A 19,891-nucleotide genomic window follows, 5' to 3' on the forward strand; every position below is an offset into this window, starting at 1 on the left:
TGCGTTATGCACTCAGCTTATTTTCGGTGATGACAAGGACGCCACGTTTCTTTTGCAGTAAGGCAGGAGCACTTCAATCCCCGACAGCTGTTCAAGAGGAACGATAGCCTCTTGTGACTCGTCACGCAATCTTTCGTGACCCAAAAGCATAAAGGCTTGAAATTTCTGTACCCGGTCTGAGATTTGTTGATATTTACATATTTGCAAACGGCTTCACCATCGCTGTTCAACAAAATCGAAGCACAAGCAAATGTTGAAGTCATTTCCCCGGGCCTTGAGGACTATCTTGGAACAGCTTCGTTCCCTGTGAGCAAGTTTTATTGGTGCTCCCAGGGGAGCAATCTACACAGAGCCAATTGGTTCCTCTATAACTCGCACGTGGTCTCTAGATGACACTTACTTAACAGAAGGAAAGGAATGTGGCTCGTCACAGTTTCAGCAGAGGTTCGTTGGGGAGAAAAGATTGCGTGACGAGCCAAAAGAATGTCTGCGCATAGGGCTAGAGGAACGAAGACTTGAGTCACGAAGCAAATTCAAATCAGGATAGGAAAGACACGCAAGCAATAGTGCAAAGACCACATGCATGTTGAAAATATTGTTATGGACCAAAAAGGTTTTCGGCGTGAAAAATTGATAAACAAAGAATGAAATAATGAGATTGAATAATGGAGTCCGCGACTCCGCATGTTTAGGAAGGGATCAATAAGCCATTGCAATGCCAAGACAAGTAGTTGTAAACTGTGTATGAAATAAGTAAGTTTAATTCGCTTTCTTGCCAACCTTTCTACCGTGGGTGAAAGAGGCGTTTTACCTTTTTATTTTATTTCGTCTAACATGTAATCATGCAGCACAAGCAAATCAACGATTTTCACAAAGACTAAATAAATACACTTTGTATAAATTCTGTTACTCCTACAAGCATACGTCAACTTTGTAATAGGTAAAATGTTATTTCATAGCCCCTTTAAATGAAACGAAAGATGGGCAGTGATTCTGTTGTTTGTTTCTTAAGCTTAAAATTTACTTAAGCTTGTAGAGTTTATTCTATTTTTTCTTACGAACAATCATGCACTAGAAGGATGAATCTTCTTCGAAGATTTTGAAACGACTTAATTACATTTTGTATGAATTCTGTTACTCCTACAAGAATATACCAACTTTAGAATGAGCTGAAATGCTATTTCACAGCTCCTTTAAATAAAACAAAAGATAGGCAGTGGTTTATCGGCACCAACGTTTGACGCGAATACCCCGAGTACGTTTTTAAATAAAAATATATAAACATTTTATAAGGGGGATTAAAAATTTCATAAGGGGAATTGTGGTTCTGACAAAAGCGTTGCTCTTCGATGTTTTGTTTTTTAATTAAACCTGAAATTTCCTTGTAGAGGGTATTCCTCGACCTATCTACCCTTGCATTTTCGAATGCAATGGAAATAGGTTAGTTTTGAATTGTGCAGCAACAAAAGAAGAGAGTCGAGGTTAAGGGGGAATAATTAGCATTTTTTATTGCTCAAAAGAAAGGAAAATGCAAATTATTCCCCTGAACCTCGACTTTGTTCTTTTGTTGCTGCACAATTCGAAACTACAATACTCGTCACAAATCGTTGAATTAGACACCGTTTCTCTCGAATTTTCTGGAAAAATCCTGAGATTTCTACTTCACACTGTTTCCCCCCTCCCCCCCCCCCCCCCCCACCCCGAAATGTGCCTTCTCCCTCCCCAATGTTGAGCCACGCGTGTTTTGAAGCACTGAGACCACTGTGATACCCAAATCAACATTGGTGAAGGGGAAACAGACACAAGTGTTTCAAGATTTTTGACGAGTATTGTAGCCTATTCAACTGACCGTTGATTCTGACCATGCGCATGAGGAAAAGTTCTCTTCAACCCTGATGATGCTGTTCAGAACTAAGAGACTCAGACACTTCGACGCACTGTAAAGGACGCTAATGAAAATTGAAAGGATCGTTTTGATTTCTTCTTTTGGCTTGATTAATCCAACCTACAAGCTGCAATCTACAATCCGCTTCTTGTTAGGGTCTGTCGGATTATGCCCGCATAATTTTGAGAATAATACTATATCTGGAGCATCAGGCGTAATGCTGGCATAATACTAACATGATTGTAGCATTATGCTGTTTTTTTTTCTGAAAACTGGGGAGAAGCGTACGGAAATTTTGGCAGCAACTCGCACTAGAATGTACAAAGTTGATAAAAGCGGGAATATTTTAGGAACTTGATACCTTAGTCTCATACCCTGTTTATTATGGTATAATCGAAGGCCTGGATGACTCTTTTATGGCTTTAGCGTTTGTCGCTATGCCACTTTTACTCCTGTCTGCATATTCAAAACGACAGGGGGTTCAGAACGGCCGGATACAAAATAACTTCACCGAATCGGGAAAAAAAGCACTCATGTCTGGTCACTGGACAATGCTTGTGCGCAAGTGCGCAGTTTACACTTATCCAAAAATTTGTTGCCTCAAACGCAAAGACATAGAGCAGATATGGTTGGAGAGCTCCAATCCGTCTGATTGTTGAGGACATGGTTAATTAAGAGACGACGCCCGCTGGAGTGGTGGCAAGGAGAGGGTGTCCTCTAATTATTCCACCGCTTTCTCCTGGCCACCACTTTCTCTCCAAGGGACTTTTCTAAGGAACATGGTAGAAGGAATTTTCTAGCACTAGGAAGATCCTTCAAAAACGGATCATCGCAATGGGATATGTTTTCTGTATTTGTTTTATATTGGACTGCAAGAAGTTTCCCTATCGCCGCCTAGTTAGCACACTACGAAAAGTCCCTTTTTCGCCACTCAATTCGTGGAGCGCAAGGCGAAACAGAAAACAGGCACGAGAACAACGCTCGAGTGCAGATTTCGCATGATCATGTTGTTATCGCGTGGGTTTTCCTTTTCGCGTCGCGTTTAATGAACTGAGCGGCGAAACAGGGTCTGCTCGTAGTCTAATTTTACACGCAAAATTTTCAACCTTGCGGTCGGCTCTTCAATGCACGAAGACCTTCCTAGTTTCTTGAAGATCCAAGAGCTAGGGAGATATCGATTCTAGCACCATGTCAAGTACTTTCACTCAGAAAGTCCCAGTAGCATATATAGGAAACAGAAAACAAACATGGTGGCACCTGGGCTTTCAGCCACTTCGTTCAACCATTGACGAGCAACAGCCCAGACCAAAGTTTCTGCATGTAAACCTAACGAGAAATTGTTTCGCTCCCTAGGATTAAACGATGGCCAAACTTTTTACTTACATGTGCTTAGAGTGACTGTTCATATCAACGGCTACGTGCTCAAATACAAATATCTTTGCAGATATTGAAATTGTAGGATAGTGACTTATCCAGCAGATAAAGTAAACAAGCCTTTAAACAACTGGAACCGGGTGTTAAATCTAGTTAAGTTGATCATGCTACTGATCATCAATGTCCACGTGCACTTTCCGCAAGTGAACTGATGCATGACTAGTCACCTCTCAGACTGGCATATCTTTGAATGATACAAGGTCGAGTTCTTTCATTATATGCCAATTAAGGCTTGCGAAACCCATATTTGTGAGACACCGCATGAGCTCTTGACTTGTTGCTTGGGCCGTAAATCTCTGGTACCATCTCCTGAGCGCAATTCGACAGCATTCCTTTGGAGACCCTCCTTCCGCCTCAAGTACTTCATCAATAGCACATTCTGGAATCGGTGGTTTGAGACGTCTTGCCAGAGTTTTCCAAGCGAATCCTTCTGGTATTTCATCCGCAACCACATCACAAATGTTACGGTGATCCATGATTGGTTCTTTGATCTTGGCTCGAGCTAATGTAAGGCAAATTAAATTCATATAGATGCTAGTGAAGTGTCTCACTTTCGCTCTCCCCAAACTTACATGTAACATTAATCCTGTCCTCGTTTGCAGGTGACAAAATGAAACAATGTCCATTTTTTAGTAAACCTAAACAGTCCCGAAAACTCAAACAAAAACAAATAACCATGACGCTAACGTTGATCTTGTCTTTGTGAATACCGTAAATGCTCGAATTAGCGCCCGGGCGCTTATTTAATTTCCTAAGGTGAGAAGGGGGCGCTTATTCGAATGGAGCCGCTTATTTGAAGGGGGGCACTTAAATAATTTTTCAATTTTCAGCCTTAATATAACAACAGTCTTTATTTGAATTGAACCCAAAATGCAACACGATAGTAAAATAAAACTGCAATAGCAAAACTTGACCCGGAGCGCTAATTTGAAGCTGTACGCTAATTCGAGAATTTACTTTATGTAGATTACGCGAAGACTTAGTAGGACACTTTGTCAGTCATCAAACTTGAGCGAGCATTTACGCGCATTTCTGTTCATATATGAATGGTTGATCGGTTTAAGATCAGGGGCCCGTGTCTCAAAGGTCCCGAAACCATTTCGGGCGTATTTCGGGTAAAAAAAAAAAGTAAAGTGGTGCATTTATATAGCGCCTTTATCACAAACGTCTCAAAGGCGCTTTACAATGATCAATTTACCCCCAGCGGACTGGAAGCATATACAGGCGCAAATTGCAGCCGCTTCTAAGCAGTCCATGCATGCTGGTACTCATTTTACCGACCTCGGAAAGGATGGAAAGCTGAGTGAACTTCAGCGGGAAAGAAGGTCGCCAAATATTCCACTCTCGGCAGAACCGGGAATGGAACCCGGGACCTTAGGGTTGGAAGGCAGAGATCTTACCACTGCGCCAACCCCTCCGCTCCGCCCCTCCGGGTGACATAAATCCCTCGGTATCTTCAAAAGGGAAACGTTTCAAGGCATGAAACTTCGCAAATATTTTGTTTGTTCTGTTCTTTAAACATATTACTGGACCTGCTTTCCAGAGTAAGCCAATCGTAGTTATCGTAGTTTGGAAACTTGACTTTCGGAACTTTTGAGAAAGGGGCCCCTGGCCCAAGTTGTTCAAACGATGGAAAGCGCTATCCGCCGGATAAATCACTACCCAGTGGATAAGTCATAGCGAAACCATTTGCGCTATCCAGTGGATAGTGATTTATCCGGTGGATAGCGTTATCCACCTTTTCAACAACTATGGCCAGGTGTCGTTTCACAGCCTCGAGTAAGATGACACAAAAAACTCCATTGTTTATGTACTTATCAGAATAATGGATTTAACAAGATCCAAAGCAGCAGAAGGCAGACTATACTTGTTAATGAGTTTTTACATGCGTAGCCGCGAAGCTGAACCAGTGAATATCCAGAAGAACGGCAACTATTGATGATGAAGGTGTACTGCGCCCTTGAGAAGGATGGTAGCATTAGGTGTTTGGCAGTTGGCAACGAGTGACAAAACATTTTTAAAATTTGAGATCTAAGCTGGAATCGAACTTATCATGATGCCTCTATAACACCGGGCGGATGCTCTACCCATTTAGAGAGCAACAAAAACTTTATTTTTGAGGCCCTCTCTGTTTTTAATTTTGGCCCGTCCTTTAAACAGTGGGTATATACATTCTATAATAATATTTCGAGCTGTGTTTTAAATAATGGTTTTTCTACCGGACCCTTTCAAGTGCAGAGAGGTGTGCGACAAGGGGACCCCCTCTCGGCATATCTGTTCGTTATTTGTATGGAAATATTAGCAATCAATCTCCGTAGTGACAAAAGCATTCGAGGAATCGATGTTAATAATGAGGAAATCAAAATGGGACTCTTTGCTGATGACTTGACAGCTTTTTTTGCGGGACGATTGCTCTCTAGTTAATTTTCTTAAGCTTGTAAAATAATTCGGTCTGCTTTCAGGTCTCAAGATTAATTTTGAGAAATCGGAAATAATGTTTTTGGGTAATCAAGATCCTGCAGTAAGTGATGATTATGAATTGCAAGATATCAAAGTCAAGAAAGCCTTGAAAATCTTAGGGGTATACTTCTCATATGATTATCGTCTTAAACAGAAGCTAAACTTTGATGAAATAATCGACTCCATCAAAACAAAATTAAAGATATGGAAGTGGAGACACCTAACCGTTATAGGCAGTTTTCAGATCGTTAAGACATTTGTAGTTCCAATATTTATGTATCGTGCTGGTATGATAAGCCTTAACAAAGAGATTATATCTGAGGCAAATAAATTAATTTTCGATTTTATTTGGAAGGGTAAAGATAAAGTTAAACGTCTAACGCTTATCAATGACATTGAGGATGGCGGTCTTAAAGCTCCACACTTGGAATCTATGATTAAGACTCAGAGAATACTATGCTATAAGGTTTTCGCGAGTAATGTGCCTAGCAGCTGGAAGACCATTCTATCGTATTATTTGAAATCGGTTGGAGGTAAATTCATTTTAAGCTGCAATTTTGATGTGAAGAAATTGCGAGTGAAGCTTCCGAGGTTCTACGAAGAATGTCTTAACTGCTTTGCGCAATGTTCAGTCGCGAGTAGGATCAATAGTTACGATATTTCGCAAGAAACACTGTCCGAAGTTATTATTTGGAATAATAAGCATGTTTGCGTTGATGGTAAGTCTGTTTATAATCGTAGACTTGTTGATAAAGGGATAATTTCATTAGGTGATTTAGCGCTCGGAAAAAATGGATTGGCACCCTGCTGTGATTTTTGAAAATTAGATATATCACCTCTCGACGCCTTCCAATTAATTGCATTGTGCGATGCTTTGCCAACAGAGTATCGTCAGTCTTTACAGATATATCAGTATGTCAATCTACAGCCTTTTCATTCAGAGAACCATACTCAACTTTGTTTGAATGGTCAAAATGTAGCGCTTAGCAAAGTGGTTTCTAAGGCCGTGTACAAAGAACTTCGCTCTAGCGTTATTAAACAACCGACAGCTCAATCGAAATACGAAGCAGAATATGCTAATGTCGTTTTAGATTGGAAGAAGATTTATAGCCTTCCTTTCACTGTTGCAATGGATTCAAAGACTCGACAATTTCAGTACAAAATATTAAATAGATATTTAGTAACGAATGTCTATTTGAAAAAGGTTGGTATAAAACTATCATCTGACTGTTCCTTTTGTGAAGATGCGGACGAATCTCTAGAGCACTTGTTTACTTCCTGCCCCTATGTTCTCTCGTTCTGGAAGGATCTCTCGGACTGGCTTAATGATCTTGGTGTTAAAGTAGATTTACTTATTAAGGCTGATATGATTTTTGGTAGTTGGGAGCGCAAAGAGGATTTCTTGTTTTTTAATCACGTCCTGCTTATTGCTAAGCAGTACGTATATTATTGTAGAATCAACGCTCTCGTACCATCTCTCCGAGTATGTACTTCCAGAATTAAAGCTGTTTATGAGTTGGAGACTGCTATTTCAAAAAGTGGAAAGAGTTTGGCTTTTCATCTTCAAAAGTGGGGCAAGTATTGTAGACAAGGGCAATAACGTATTTGCAGAAGTGTTCACAACCCTCGCGGCCTCGTCGAAACGTGTTAACTTAATATTCTCAGTTTGTTGTTATCAGCTTAGGTAGCCTTAATGTAGTTTGTGCGTGTGTGTGTTGTAGCTTAGTGTTGTCCTAATGTAGTCATTTGTTTTGTTATTACTAAACGTAAACAATAAAAATAAATGAAATACAAAAAAAAAAACAAAAACAAAAACTCTTGTGGATCTACAATCTTCGACAAAAACCTTGAAACACTTTCAACATTCTCGCACCGTATTCGTCCCCTCCCTTTCAATGTTGTTGCAGCCAGTCAAACAGTAAAATGTCATCTCAACACTGTGCAGGGGAAGGGGCTGTTTCAAGGATTTTTGGCGAGGATTGTAGGTCACTCACCCAGCTTCAAGAGCCTTAGGTCGTTTATCAAGGTTCTTCATGAACTATGTTTCCCGCTGGTCAGCGGGCTCTACCGCAAAGTCAAGTGTCTCTGATTTCAAATGCAACTACTGATGTTGAAGGTGCGTATGACTCTGATTTGTCAGTTGTTCTCAGTCTTCCCCGTTACCAAGCGACAAATCTATCATCAATCTTTACAGGTGCGTTATACCTTCAACATCAATAGTTTCATTTGAAATCTGAGGAGCATAACTTTGTAGAGCCCGCAGAACAGCGAAAAACATAGTCCATGAAGAACCTTGATAAACGACCTAAGGCTCTTGAAGCTAAATGGGTACATCTTCAACGTTACTAGCATCTGGATATTCACTTGCTCAACCTCTCTGGTACGCATGTGAATACTCAAGTACAGTTTCCTTCTGCTGGTTTGCATGTTCCTCAATCCGTTATTTTCATTGGTACATTTCTAAGCCTGTACCACTGTACCAAAACGCAAAACGAACATGGATGGCGTGCAAAGCAATTGTTTTCTTTCTCGCTCGGCATGCATTTCATTACATTACAATACCCGGCACTCACCGTGAAAAATACAAATTGTTTTACCAAATTAAGGTTTTTCACGACATCGTAAGCATAAGAACAACTGTGCATAATTCATTTTCAATATTACTTTGACGACCTTCTTATGAAGACTATCAATCGATTTCCTTCAACGTACAAAATGAAAAGACTCTCATGTTCAAAACACTAAGAATCGTAATAAACTTCTTTCTTTACGAAAACCTACGCACCTTCAAGAAGACGATATCTTATACCCTCCAGACCCTCACCGCCTTCTCCTAGTGCACTGACGATATTGTCAAAGCATCTTTCTTTGTATTCCTGAGGCAGCTTCGAAAGTTCCGCTAGAAAACTCTCCTTTGCTGCTCTTAAACCCATTTCTGATTTCAATTTCAGGTATTTATCGTAAATGTGCTCTCTTTTGATCTCCTGTAACACTCCTTCGCACGCAGTGAGGATGCCATACTGACCATCAAAAGGAATGTCATCAAATGTGGTATCAGAAAAAGGCAAACCAAAGAACTCCACAGGTGTTTTCTGACAAGAAAATATAAAATGCTTCAGTAAAATTATCCGTTGAGCAAAGTTGTGCTCTGGGTGCCCCTTTGGCCACCTAAAAACGGTTCAATTCAACAAGGACAATTAAAAGCAAAAATAGTGTCTAGGTAACAAGCGGAAAGAGCTAGATATGGTTGCGAGGAATGTGCCATTTACCAAAAATTAGGAACAAAGAAGAAAAATAGGCAGAAAATAGGTTACGAGAGCTGCTACATCACTGTCTTGTTTTTGCCCTGAGTAGCGAGCCAATCACATTACACGGTAAGAGAGCTGCTACATTACTGTTAATTTTAGGAACAGGTTTTTCCCGCGAAGAGTATGATATTTCCCTTGACGCTGCGGTAGCTTTGTTTTGATTGGCTTTTACAAAAGTGGGCGTGCTCGATCTCCCAAGGGAGGCGTTCTATAAATAAATATACTCGGGAAAGGGTCGACTCCTAGGCCAAGTATGGGAGATAGAGGTTTCTCTTGATGATCTCCTGCTTTAGACTTGAAGTTAAAGGGACACTTCGCGTTGGATGTCACAATTGAGCGTGCATCTACTTTGGTGAATTTTTGGACACAAGTGTCTAAGTGAGCGCTTACCTGATGATCTACAATGCGAGTAGGCAATTTTGAAAATGGTGGAGACAACAAGTTCTTTCCCGTGGTTTCTCGAGTGCTGCGAACCTCCACCTGGTCGCTGGTCACACGAACTTCCAGGTTGTTCCTGATTAAGGTGTCGACGTCAAACCTATTTCCAAAGACAGCTTAGTTGTTGGATAACTTCTTGAACAGTTTAAAAAACCGGTTCTTGCAAATCCTTTCTGAATAACAGACATTTCTTGCCTTGTATAAAACGATAAACCGCAGGACCTACACCACAGCGCTTGCGTAAAAGCACTTTGGGACGTTAAAAAATCCACACCTCTCTCCCAAAGGGAAGGACAATGAGTTTCTGGAGTTGTGGTGTGATACACTGGTACTCAGTTGTAGGCATCGGCAGTTCAGATATGGGGAAAACCGGAGCGTTTACCATTTGCATGGAAAATTTGGAATGTAACGCTCGTAATGGTACAGGATTTTCTAGGTGTGGCGTTTCGCCAAGCCGGACTCTCTCGCGGCTAGCAGAGAACAATAACAAATCAAAATGGCGGCTGCATCTACAGTGTCGAAAGGCGGGAAAAGAGGAGGACGTGAACCGGGTCGAGTGGGAGTTTACAAAAGGTACAGGATTTTTCCGGTCATTTCGGTTGGAACGGGTAAAGAGGAATACATCTGTAGATTTCCATCTTTTTCGGAAACTTTCTGGTGGAATGAGCTGTACCATTTGAATTTCCAACCGGAATTTTAGGTTTTTGTTGACAAATGGTAAACGCTCCCGGAGTACCCGCGGAAAAACCTCTCTGAGCAGAGTACAGAATCAACAAACCCGGGAATCGCTCTCAGGCACACTGGTGGAAGGCGAGTGCTCTGCTCACCATTGCGCCAGCCCTGCTGTTGTTCTATAGTAAACGGTGGAGCATTGCGATTGCGTTATTTTTAACGGCATATCACAATCCGTAATTCCAAATTCCAAAGACCGCATTTACCTGCATATAACTTTGCTATCCTCTCCACTGACAATCCCTTGTACCGAAGTGGCTTTGTTCAAGAAGGGCGCTTGGGTTTATAACATAAACGAAAAGAAGGTTAAAAGATTGTGAAAGATTATAAGCAATCAAAAACGACTAATTGGCCATTTCAACCGGAATTTAATGCTTATAGTTACTTGGCCTTTTTATAAAGGCGAGGATGGAGTCGACCTTGTCTTCATACACATCCCACTGCTCTTCCGAAATCTTTTGTCTTAGATATGTGAATGCCAAAAAGCCCTTGCACCAAGAGATGACTATGCGCATTCATCAGTAATACCAAATGTCTGCAAAACCCAGATCACTGTTTTCAAGCCACATGAACACAATTACACTTAAAAGCCACGATAATTCACAGGTAGACTGTTTATAAATATAATCTATAACGGCATACTTTCTTCCTAAGGCAATCAGTGGGCAACCTATTCATACATGTGTAATGTGGAATTATCTTTCTGGTAGTTTTCACGGAGGTCAAAATGACCTTAAGTAAGTGCTCTCCCATGTCCCAAAGACACCCAAAAAACCTATCAACGTCCTCTCCGCCTTGTACATAAAACATATTGTTACCAAGAAGAAAGGATTCCAAAATGTAACGGTACCTTCGGGTCCCAAGGTGGCTGGTTTGTCTCCAGTGTTGATGAACCTCTGTTAAGATGAAGAATATATGTGTGAACATGAGATGTAGGCACCAAATTACTTACATTATTGTACAATATACTCTCTAACATAAAATCTGATTAGCTAAGAGCCTACAGTTAATCCTGGGAATGAGTGCAATCTAGAACGTGTTTATGGACATTAATGTGCAAGGTGCGTGGGCATTGAACGATGTTCAACAGCAGTGCATGCTGGTCGGTTTTTACTCATTGTTTTCTTGAAGTATTGATTATTACAACCAATGTATCTTAAAGGCCTATCCAAATGGGAAATGTTTGGCGACCAAACAATATCAAACATTGTATGGTGACCAAACATGATGTTGAAATGACTGGCCAAACGGTTAAAACACGTTTGATCTAACTCAGATCAAACTCCACAAGCAAAGAACTGTGGGTCACAAATACGTAAATACGTAAATACGTGGATACAAGCGGTTGCGCAAGCGTGGTACGCATGCGCACGACAAACACGTTTGATACGGCTGTCCAAACGAACAAAACTTCGAGAACAAAATAAATGTTTTAAGTTGTTCGATCGAATGTTTGATGGCTTTGAAATTTTATCAAACACGACCAACCACGATCAAACAGCAACAAACAAGGTGGCTAAACCGTAAAATGTTTGGTCACCAACATTGTTTGGTGGTGTTTGGTCGCCAAACATTTCCCGTTTGGACAGGGTTAAAAAAAAACTTTCCACGCATTTTTCGTGGTATCAAAACATTAACAATCAAGCCTTCATCGTTAAAGTGCTACTATGATGAAAATATCGCCTCCTGTTTTCTTCAGATTTTGAAAGTGTTTGCTTAACGCCTTACTGGCAAAACGTTGAGCTTGATTTTTAACTAAAGGCAGTTTACTTCGAGTGTAAGTTCTGAATTTCGCGGTGCGCGATTACCCACGTTCAAAACTGACCACTTGGACCTCAAAGGGTTGGATCTAGGGGAAAGTGGCGTCGTTTACTCACTGGCTTAATAAAATCAAAGCGTGTAAATGCAGCTTATTGTACATGCAAACCACGAGTTTAACAGTCTGAAAGAGCGAAACCCCCTTGCTGCATATTAATTCAGCCGCGTACACACGCATTGCACATTCTAAAACTGGTGAGTCTTTGGCATCACTTTCTGCTCGATCCAGTTCGATCAGGGTTTTCCGATAAACATTGGTTATCATAGTGCTCACCCTTGGTTTATCACTTTCCCTGCTTCGAAAAAAATGGCCCAGGAATAGATATCTTCACCAAAAATCATACATTTAGGTTAGGTTAAGGTTCGGTAGGATGATTCCCATGAAAGGGGTGTCTAAATAAAGAAAAACTAGGCAAGGCTACCAATTTTAAGACTAATAATACGTGGCCAGTATAATACAGAATAAAACTATCAAATATAAACTTACACCGACATAAAAACGAAGACCACTAAAGCGTTACTGATACGAGGGAATATAGCATGGTATGACCCAATTACGTTTTAATGCATTCCTTAAATGAATTTAATTTAAACGATGCTTCGTTTGGGGGTTGACAAAAACATTTACCAAAGATTTTGCGTAGGCTTCAAATTCATCGTCTTTTACCACTAGAAAACTAACTAACCTGCAAGGTATCTTGATAGAGATGTATTCTTTCATAATCTCCTACCGATGAAGCCAAAGCTATGACTTCACGAAGAAAGATCTTCGTCGTCCGTGTGTCCATTACTTCCCCTTTCCTCCTCCACAGTTCTTCATAGAATAATAAGGCTTGCTCTCCGTACCATCTGTGAAGCTTCTTTTCGTTAAGGTCTAAGCACAGTTGAAGGATACCTCTTATTGCTCTTTCTCTGGCCAATAAGCTCGTCTCCGTTGTCTCTTCAATGCCTTCCCTTTTTTCCCATTGCGCTCGCCAGGAAGTCAGAAGGGTTTTTTGGAATTCTCTTTCATCTCCATACAGTTGTTCTACTTTTCTTCTGAGGGTTTCTTTCTTGTTTCCTTCCTCACCGACAAAGTTTGCCTTGAAAAGAACTTTCCTGTACAAATTTAACTTGAGTCTGGTATGCTTTAAACGACTCTCGTGCATGTTAAGTCGAATGCAGAGGTTAAGAATCTTGTCCAAGAGCTCAACTCTGTTATTCAACATTTCGTTGAGCTCTTCATTGTCCGTTGCCTCATCGAACGTTGTATAAAAATCTGTTTCGCTTTCACCCAGGAATCCATCATAAAACCACAATTCCTGTTTTTCATACTCATGCTTTACATTTTCCTCTCCTTCCATATCTCTCAAAAGCTCCAATACAGTGTCAATGATGACTCTGTTCTGCTCAGTAAAGCCAAAGCTGGAGCCCTCCCTCTCCTCTTTCCAGAAACGCTGACAAAACGCCAAAGCCTCCTTCTTAAACTCCGTCTTCTGACCATCATCCGCCATCAAATAAATGATACTGTCAATAAGCATTTTCCAAACCTTGCTATGGTTCCCCGGTATCAGTGATTTCTCCATTTCCCAAGCATTCCGGAACAAATGTAACGCTTTTTCTGGCTCTTGTAGGTTTGCCTGAATAACGCCTTGCTGGAAAATGCTTCGCACTGTATCCGGGTGATCTCCAAGACGTTTCCTTCGTATTTCATAGGCCTTGTCAGCTGGTTTCATCGCTTCCTCGAATTTTCCTTGAAAGAGATAAGCATTTGCAAGATTCCTGCAAAAATCGGCCTCGTCCTCATAATCTGACATTTCAAGCACTTTTAAAAGCCTGATTGCCTCTTTGTAGTATTCAACGGCCTTTTCGTAATTGCCTTGACCATGATAAACAGTGCCTATTTGATTTTTGTAAACCGGCAAGCTATAATGATACTCACCACTCTTCAACATTTTCTCGGTCATCTTTAGAGCCTTGGTGTAAAACTCAAGGGCTTTGGTGAGATCTTTGAGGCCGTAATAGCAGTTACCCATTGCGTTATAACACCTGGGAAGAATGTCATCAACTTGCGGCAGCTTTTCCGTAAGGTCTAAGGATGACTGTAAGCACTCCAGTGTCTTCTTGAAATCAGCTTTCTTATAATAGATTTCGCCTTCGCAATACGAGTACAAACCTTGGGTCAGCGTGAAATTCTCCGTAGTTGTATCTTGAACTTTTCCAAGAGAATTAGCTGCTTGTTCCAACACTCTAAAAGCCTCACTAGGCCCGTCTTGGTCCCGGACATACAAGGATTCCGAACACTTTAAATGAGCACGAAAGAGTGAGCCTGCAGTGGAGAGGCAAAGAGTCATACAAACATCACATAAAAGATTCAAGGAAATCACCTTTGGACAACAAATGCTGGTCAAAAACATCGATAAGGGAACGATAGTTGTCCAGTAAGAAAAAAAATATATGTCCATTGACACAGACAGATCAATTAACCTAGCGTTCTTTCAAGATATGGTCGGTGGTGACAATCACTGAAACGTTATCAAAACCGCAACCAAGTTACCTCACTTATATGTCCAGAAATGAATATGCAGTTTTGATATCTAACACAAAGTGTCCCGTTCAATTTAAGCACTTTGCCATCAGTTTCTCACAATAAGAGAAGTGGTAGTGATTTCAGATGATCATCAGCGTTTGGGAGTCACTTTCAGCCGTTAATTGTCTGTATTCCAAGACACGAGTGATGATAAAATCGGAGAGAAGAACAAGGGAACACTTAATGATGATTATCAAGACCGGCTTGCATTTAATTACGTGTATTTCTGGAAATAACTGTTTTACCTCGCTCTTAAAATCAAAATTCGAATGGGTATTCTACATTCATTTGAAAGGGGCAATTAAAGCATATTTCTTTTATGCATGCATGGACTACTAAGATACATGAATTTTGGATTCAGTTTTAATGATTTCTTTTTAAGAAAATGAAACGATTTAACTCTGTAATGACCTTTCTGAACTACATTCCCACAAAATTTTAAAAATTACTTGAAAAACACACTTTATCTGGGATCATGGATCTGTGTTACATTATTAATAAGCAGTTCCTTTTGTCGAAAACACACTATAATTTGTCGAACAAACCCTATGCATTTTATTATTTTCATTAAATTATTTTTTAAGCCAAAAACAATTATTCAAATCGATTGAAAATGTCGTAAAAGCCAACGTGTGCCTTTTATCCCTAGCGCCTAAACACCATTACATGTATGATGACATTGTAGGAAAATCCCATTTTCCTCTATGTCTGCTTTACAGTGAATACAAAGAAGTAAAAAAATTCAACTGGTTTGCCACTTTCCAAATTCAGTAATTAACATTATTATTATTATTATTATTCCAAGAGGCGCGTAGTGCTTAGTTGGCTATAATAATCTCATATCCAACAAACGCGAGTGAAATAATTGTTTTATCAAAAACGCCCAAAAATTATGGATAAATCTTCCCTACTTCAGTAACTGATACTGTGGAGCATGGAATAATATCTCAAATACCATGATGGCTAAAGCCAATCAAAACGCAACAAATGCATTATCCAATGAACTATGGTAGTTAAAAAAAAAGTACAAGTATATCCCAAGGATATTAAACTAATACGGATAATTTGTTGTTTACCAGTCCGTAACAGAACATTTAGAGTTTAAGCTTACAATGCACCTATTAAATAGTAGTGATCTTCGCTTTCGACATTCAAAAGACGTACTATACAAATTCCACTTGAAACTGAAAATTGAAATGGAGTGCTGGGTTGTCTAAAGAACTAGCTTGAGACTTCGTGTAATCAAATTCAATTGGGCAATTGAGCTTCATATTCCAATTGTGCACGCTGATGACGTCAGCTACCCAAGGCCTTCAAAAAAAAGATTTTCCTACGAGCGACTTCAGCAGTTTCATTTCACAAATTGGCAAAAACTTCCTCAAAATTTATAACATTATCAACTTACAATGTAGTTTCTTTTCAATGTTGCGTAAAGGGAAATTCCCTTCACTACTCTTTAAAGCGTTTATTCATTCCTATAAATATTCTGCCACGCTTCAGCCATCTCGTGTTCTATTGGTCAGAAAACTGACAGGTGAATTCATCTGTGCAACTTAGTTTTATTTTCTGAATACATTATTTTCTGTTTGATTGGCTAATTTACAATAGGCCACAACCTTGCTTTGTGTTACTGAACTGAAATTTAACATTGAAAATATGGCAAGCGCCCGTTCATCGTGATTTGAAGCAATTACGAAGTTTGAAGAGCACTTAGAAATTATCTTTCAAGCAGTACAAACTTCTCGTGTGCTTTGAATCTCGAGGAACGCAGGTAGCTAGACGCATGAACCAACTGTTAAATGTTAAGTAGTAGAAAAATGTATCAGAATGCAATATAAATGTTCTAATTAAGAGTTGTTAAGTTTTTTAGATTATGTCAGAGTTCTGCCTTCTGGTTGCTGCGCAAAAATTCTCGCCCAAAGCGCGATGGATTATGGTGAAAAAAGCAAGCAAAGCCAGTGTAGTTTATTTGTTTTAAATTCCGATTATTTTGTATGATCTTTGTCTCACCTGACTTTCCGTCATCACTGCACATTTTCGCCCATGATTTGAAAAGCTCGCATTTCTTTTCATTTGGCAGCAAGGCATTGACAAGTGACACAATCATAGCATTGTCACGAAATTCACCAGGTATGCTGAAAAACCCTGACTCCAAGGAAATGTTTATAGCAAACTCGTAGTTCGCACTGTCACTGGTAAACATCTTAAACGCTTTAAGATAGTCAGCATCTGCAAATCCTGCAATGTCTTTCAGTTTAGACATAAAAATCTCATAAAAGTACCCCTTTGCTTTGGTGTACGATTCAACGAAAAGTTCATCGTCCTTTATGCTATCTGCATACTTTTTCAACAGTGGATGAATGTCGTACATCAATTCCTTTTCTTCTCTGTTCACAACGGAAATGATGGCACTGGTTTCTAGCCCCTCAAGATGAGCCACAGTTTCTGGCACACTAATGCCAAGAACCTGTGCTGCTGTGGCGACAGAGAATGGGCCACAAAACAAAGAAAGTGAAACTGCTGATGCTTTCAGGCAGTCAGATGGTAGTGTGTTGAACATTTCATGGATCACAGATTTTTCACCATGACCAACTCCTTCCTCATAACCATAAGCTTTTTCTTTGGCTTCTTGAAGTTCTTCATGCTTGGACTTCGGTGTGTTCCCTTTCTCTTGAAAATCCCGGATAAATTTCTCAATTTCATTGATCAGGTCGCTGGGACGTTTCCTTTCCTGTTTCAAAATTGCTGCTAACCCTTTCAAGAGAAGAGGTTTCCCATTGCAGACACTAAGCAACTTCTCTTTTTGCACCATGTTAATGTCAGTAGGCTCGTCAGAAAGAAGGATTTTTTCCGAAAAATTATCTCCCAGTGGTTTCAGTTCATAATCCACCACCTTGTTGACCTCATTCAATGGCGTCCTTGACGTCAAAAGTATCCTTAAAGCTCTCGTCTGTCTGTCTTTATAATATCCTATAAGCTTTTCTAAGAACTCCATAAACGATTTTTTTAAGTTCGTGCCTTCCTTCCCCTGTCCCGAGGTAAACTCTTCAACGTTGTCAAAACGAAAAAGCACAGGCAACCCCTCGCTTTCTTCAAAAGCTTTCTCCAAGACTTTTCCCACTACAAAACTCATGTCTACGTATCCAACACGCACAGTAAGGGTTAGCTTGTTCATGACGCTAAAATATAGAGCTCTCATATCTTTTGCCTCTCTTAGATCGAAAATATAAGACTTTCCTCCACGCCATTTTGAGGAAATCTCTTGAGCAAGGGTTGTCTTTCCAACTCCTCCCGGGCCGTGCAAATTAACAACGGATGATTGCCCTGCTTCAAGTGTTGCTGTGATCCTCTTGAGATCGTCGTTCCTTCCTTGTAATTGTTTCTCCGGATCATACAGAAGCGGATGTGAAGCTATAAAGTTTTCAATAGTCTCACTGATTTCCTCCTTGTTGCTGGATTTTGAAGCGACAAAATCTTTGACGAGAGCGAGTTTGCTATTCGAGACATAACCTAGCTCTTGTAGACGTCTGAGACATGACAACAGATCTTCGTTTTGAAGAGAGTAAAAGTGTTTCCCAAAAATGCTCTTCGACAACTTCACAACCTCCGCTGATTCTAGAGGAGAAAACTTATTGGAGATGTCTCGAAAGAGTTGGTTTAACGTGAAGGAATGAACAACTGTGGACTCCATATTTAAATTAGGAGCTGAACAACGCGAATGTTGTCGCCCCTCGAGTCTTCCTTTCTTATTGCGCATGCTAGCCAGTCTCAAAGGGCGAGAATGCAAGTTTGATTGGTTATTTAAAAAAGCATCAACGTGACCGGAAGTAAACAAGAGCAGAGGGATGGCGGAAAGTCCCACAGGGACTACGCCAAGAAAAAAAAATGCCATCCCTGTGAATGACAAACAACGCTCTAAAAGAGGATAAAATATAAAATAAACGGCTCCTGTAAGCCAGCTTATGGATTAATTGGATTCCTAAGGAGGTAAGGTGGGGGAGGGGTGAGTGGGAATGGGTTTCTGCCAAGGTAGTAGCCGGGAGCATAGGATTAGGGATGTGGGCTGTGGGCTTTGTTATAGCTTATTGATAATGTATGTTGATTTGAATTAACCCTTTTCTTCTTTTCTTTGAACAATCACTTTATCCAATGTTAAAGCGGCTATGTCACGCAAAATGATGTACTAATTTTGTGACACCAAAATTGCCCAAAAAGTAGAATGAGACAAACAAATACAGCAATAGGAAAGAGAAGCATGGATGGACACAAATGAACAAGATTGACACAGATGCACTTGGGTAATCTTGCAAAAAAAAGTCGGCACAACGTTTTTCAAGTTTATGGCAAATCGCTTAGATAAATGTCGTTTCTTCTCAGAATCATCTTGTTCGTGAAGTAACGATAATTTTAACAGTAAAGGAATTCCACATTACCATTTTCAAGTTTTGAACTTGCGATTAACTAAAGATCTCCCCAAAACATGTGGCTCAGTTGGCTGAGCACCGGACTGCCATGTGGGAGGTCGTGAGTTCGACTCCGGCCGGACCAACACTCAGGGTCTTTTAATAACTGAGGAGAAAGTGCTGCCTTTGTAATTACATCCCAAATGGTTAGACTTTCAAGTCTTCTCGCATAAGGACGATAAGCCGGAGGTCCCGTCCCACAAATAACTTCCATGTTCATTAGTTCCCTGTGGGACGTTAAAGAACCCACACACTATTCGAGAAGTGTAAGGGATGAAATTCCCGGTGTTGTGGCTGTCCTATGAGTGTATATGGGTGGGTGGGTATAGCACGTCCACATCAGCTGAATAGCTGCCATAATTTCAACCTGCTCAAACAAATAAAATAACAAACAAACAATAGCCCCTTTAAGTAAAACTCATCTAATATAACCGACGTTATTAGAAAGGAAAATTGATAAAAGCAGTAAATCCCTACTTTGGATAGGTGTTTCCACCAATATGGCATAGCTCCCCACTTGATACATAAACAACATACATGTACAACTCACATTCCCTCAATACACTATGACGTAGACTCAAAGCGTCATCTTTTCAATCTCTTTACATGGAAAATTGATGAACCAAATTAATTTTTATATTAAATATCATGAATTCCAACTTTATATCCATGAAACTATTTCGGGTTAGATTTGTAAATAATTTGCTACTTTCTTGTAGATGATGTAAACAAAACAATGATCTAATAAATCAGTAAGAAGGCATCAATCACATTACACACTTAT

The 19,891-nt window shown here is 40.1% G+C and overlaps 1 protein-coding gene across 1 annotated transcript; it reads right to left on the reverse strand.

The window, feature by feature from the left end:
- Positions 1-1,719: 1,719 nt before the first annotated feature.
- LOC138003592 (uncharacterized) lies at positions 1,720-18,379 on the reverse strand. Its single transcript, XM_068849725.1, has 7 exons — positions 16,655-18,379; positions 12,762-14,383; positions 11,108-11,153; positions 10,464-10,533; positions 9,478-9,625; positions 8,565-8,871; positions 1,720-3,821 (listed from the first exon to the last, which is right to left on the reverse strand). Exons 1-7 carry the CDS (start codon positions 18,333-18,335, stop codon positions 3,490-3,492), a joined length of 4,206 nt encoding a protein of 1,401 aa, XP_068705826.1. The 5' UTR covers positions 18,336-18,379; the 3' UTR covers positions 1,720-3,489.
- Positions 18,380-19,891: the final 1,512 nt, after the last annotated feature.

Source organism: Montipora foliosa, chromosome 5 (assembly GCF_036669935.1).
Source record: "Montipora foliosa isolate CH-2021 chromosome 5, ASM3666993v2, whole genome shotgun sequence".
Lineage (NCBI taxonomy): Eukaryota > Metazoa > Cnidaria > Anthozoa > Scleractinia > Acroporidae > Montipora > Montipora foliosa.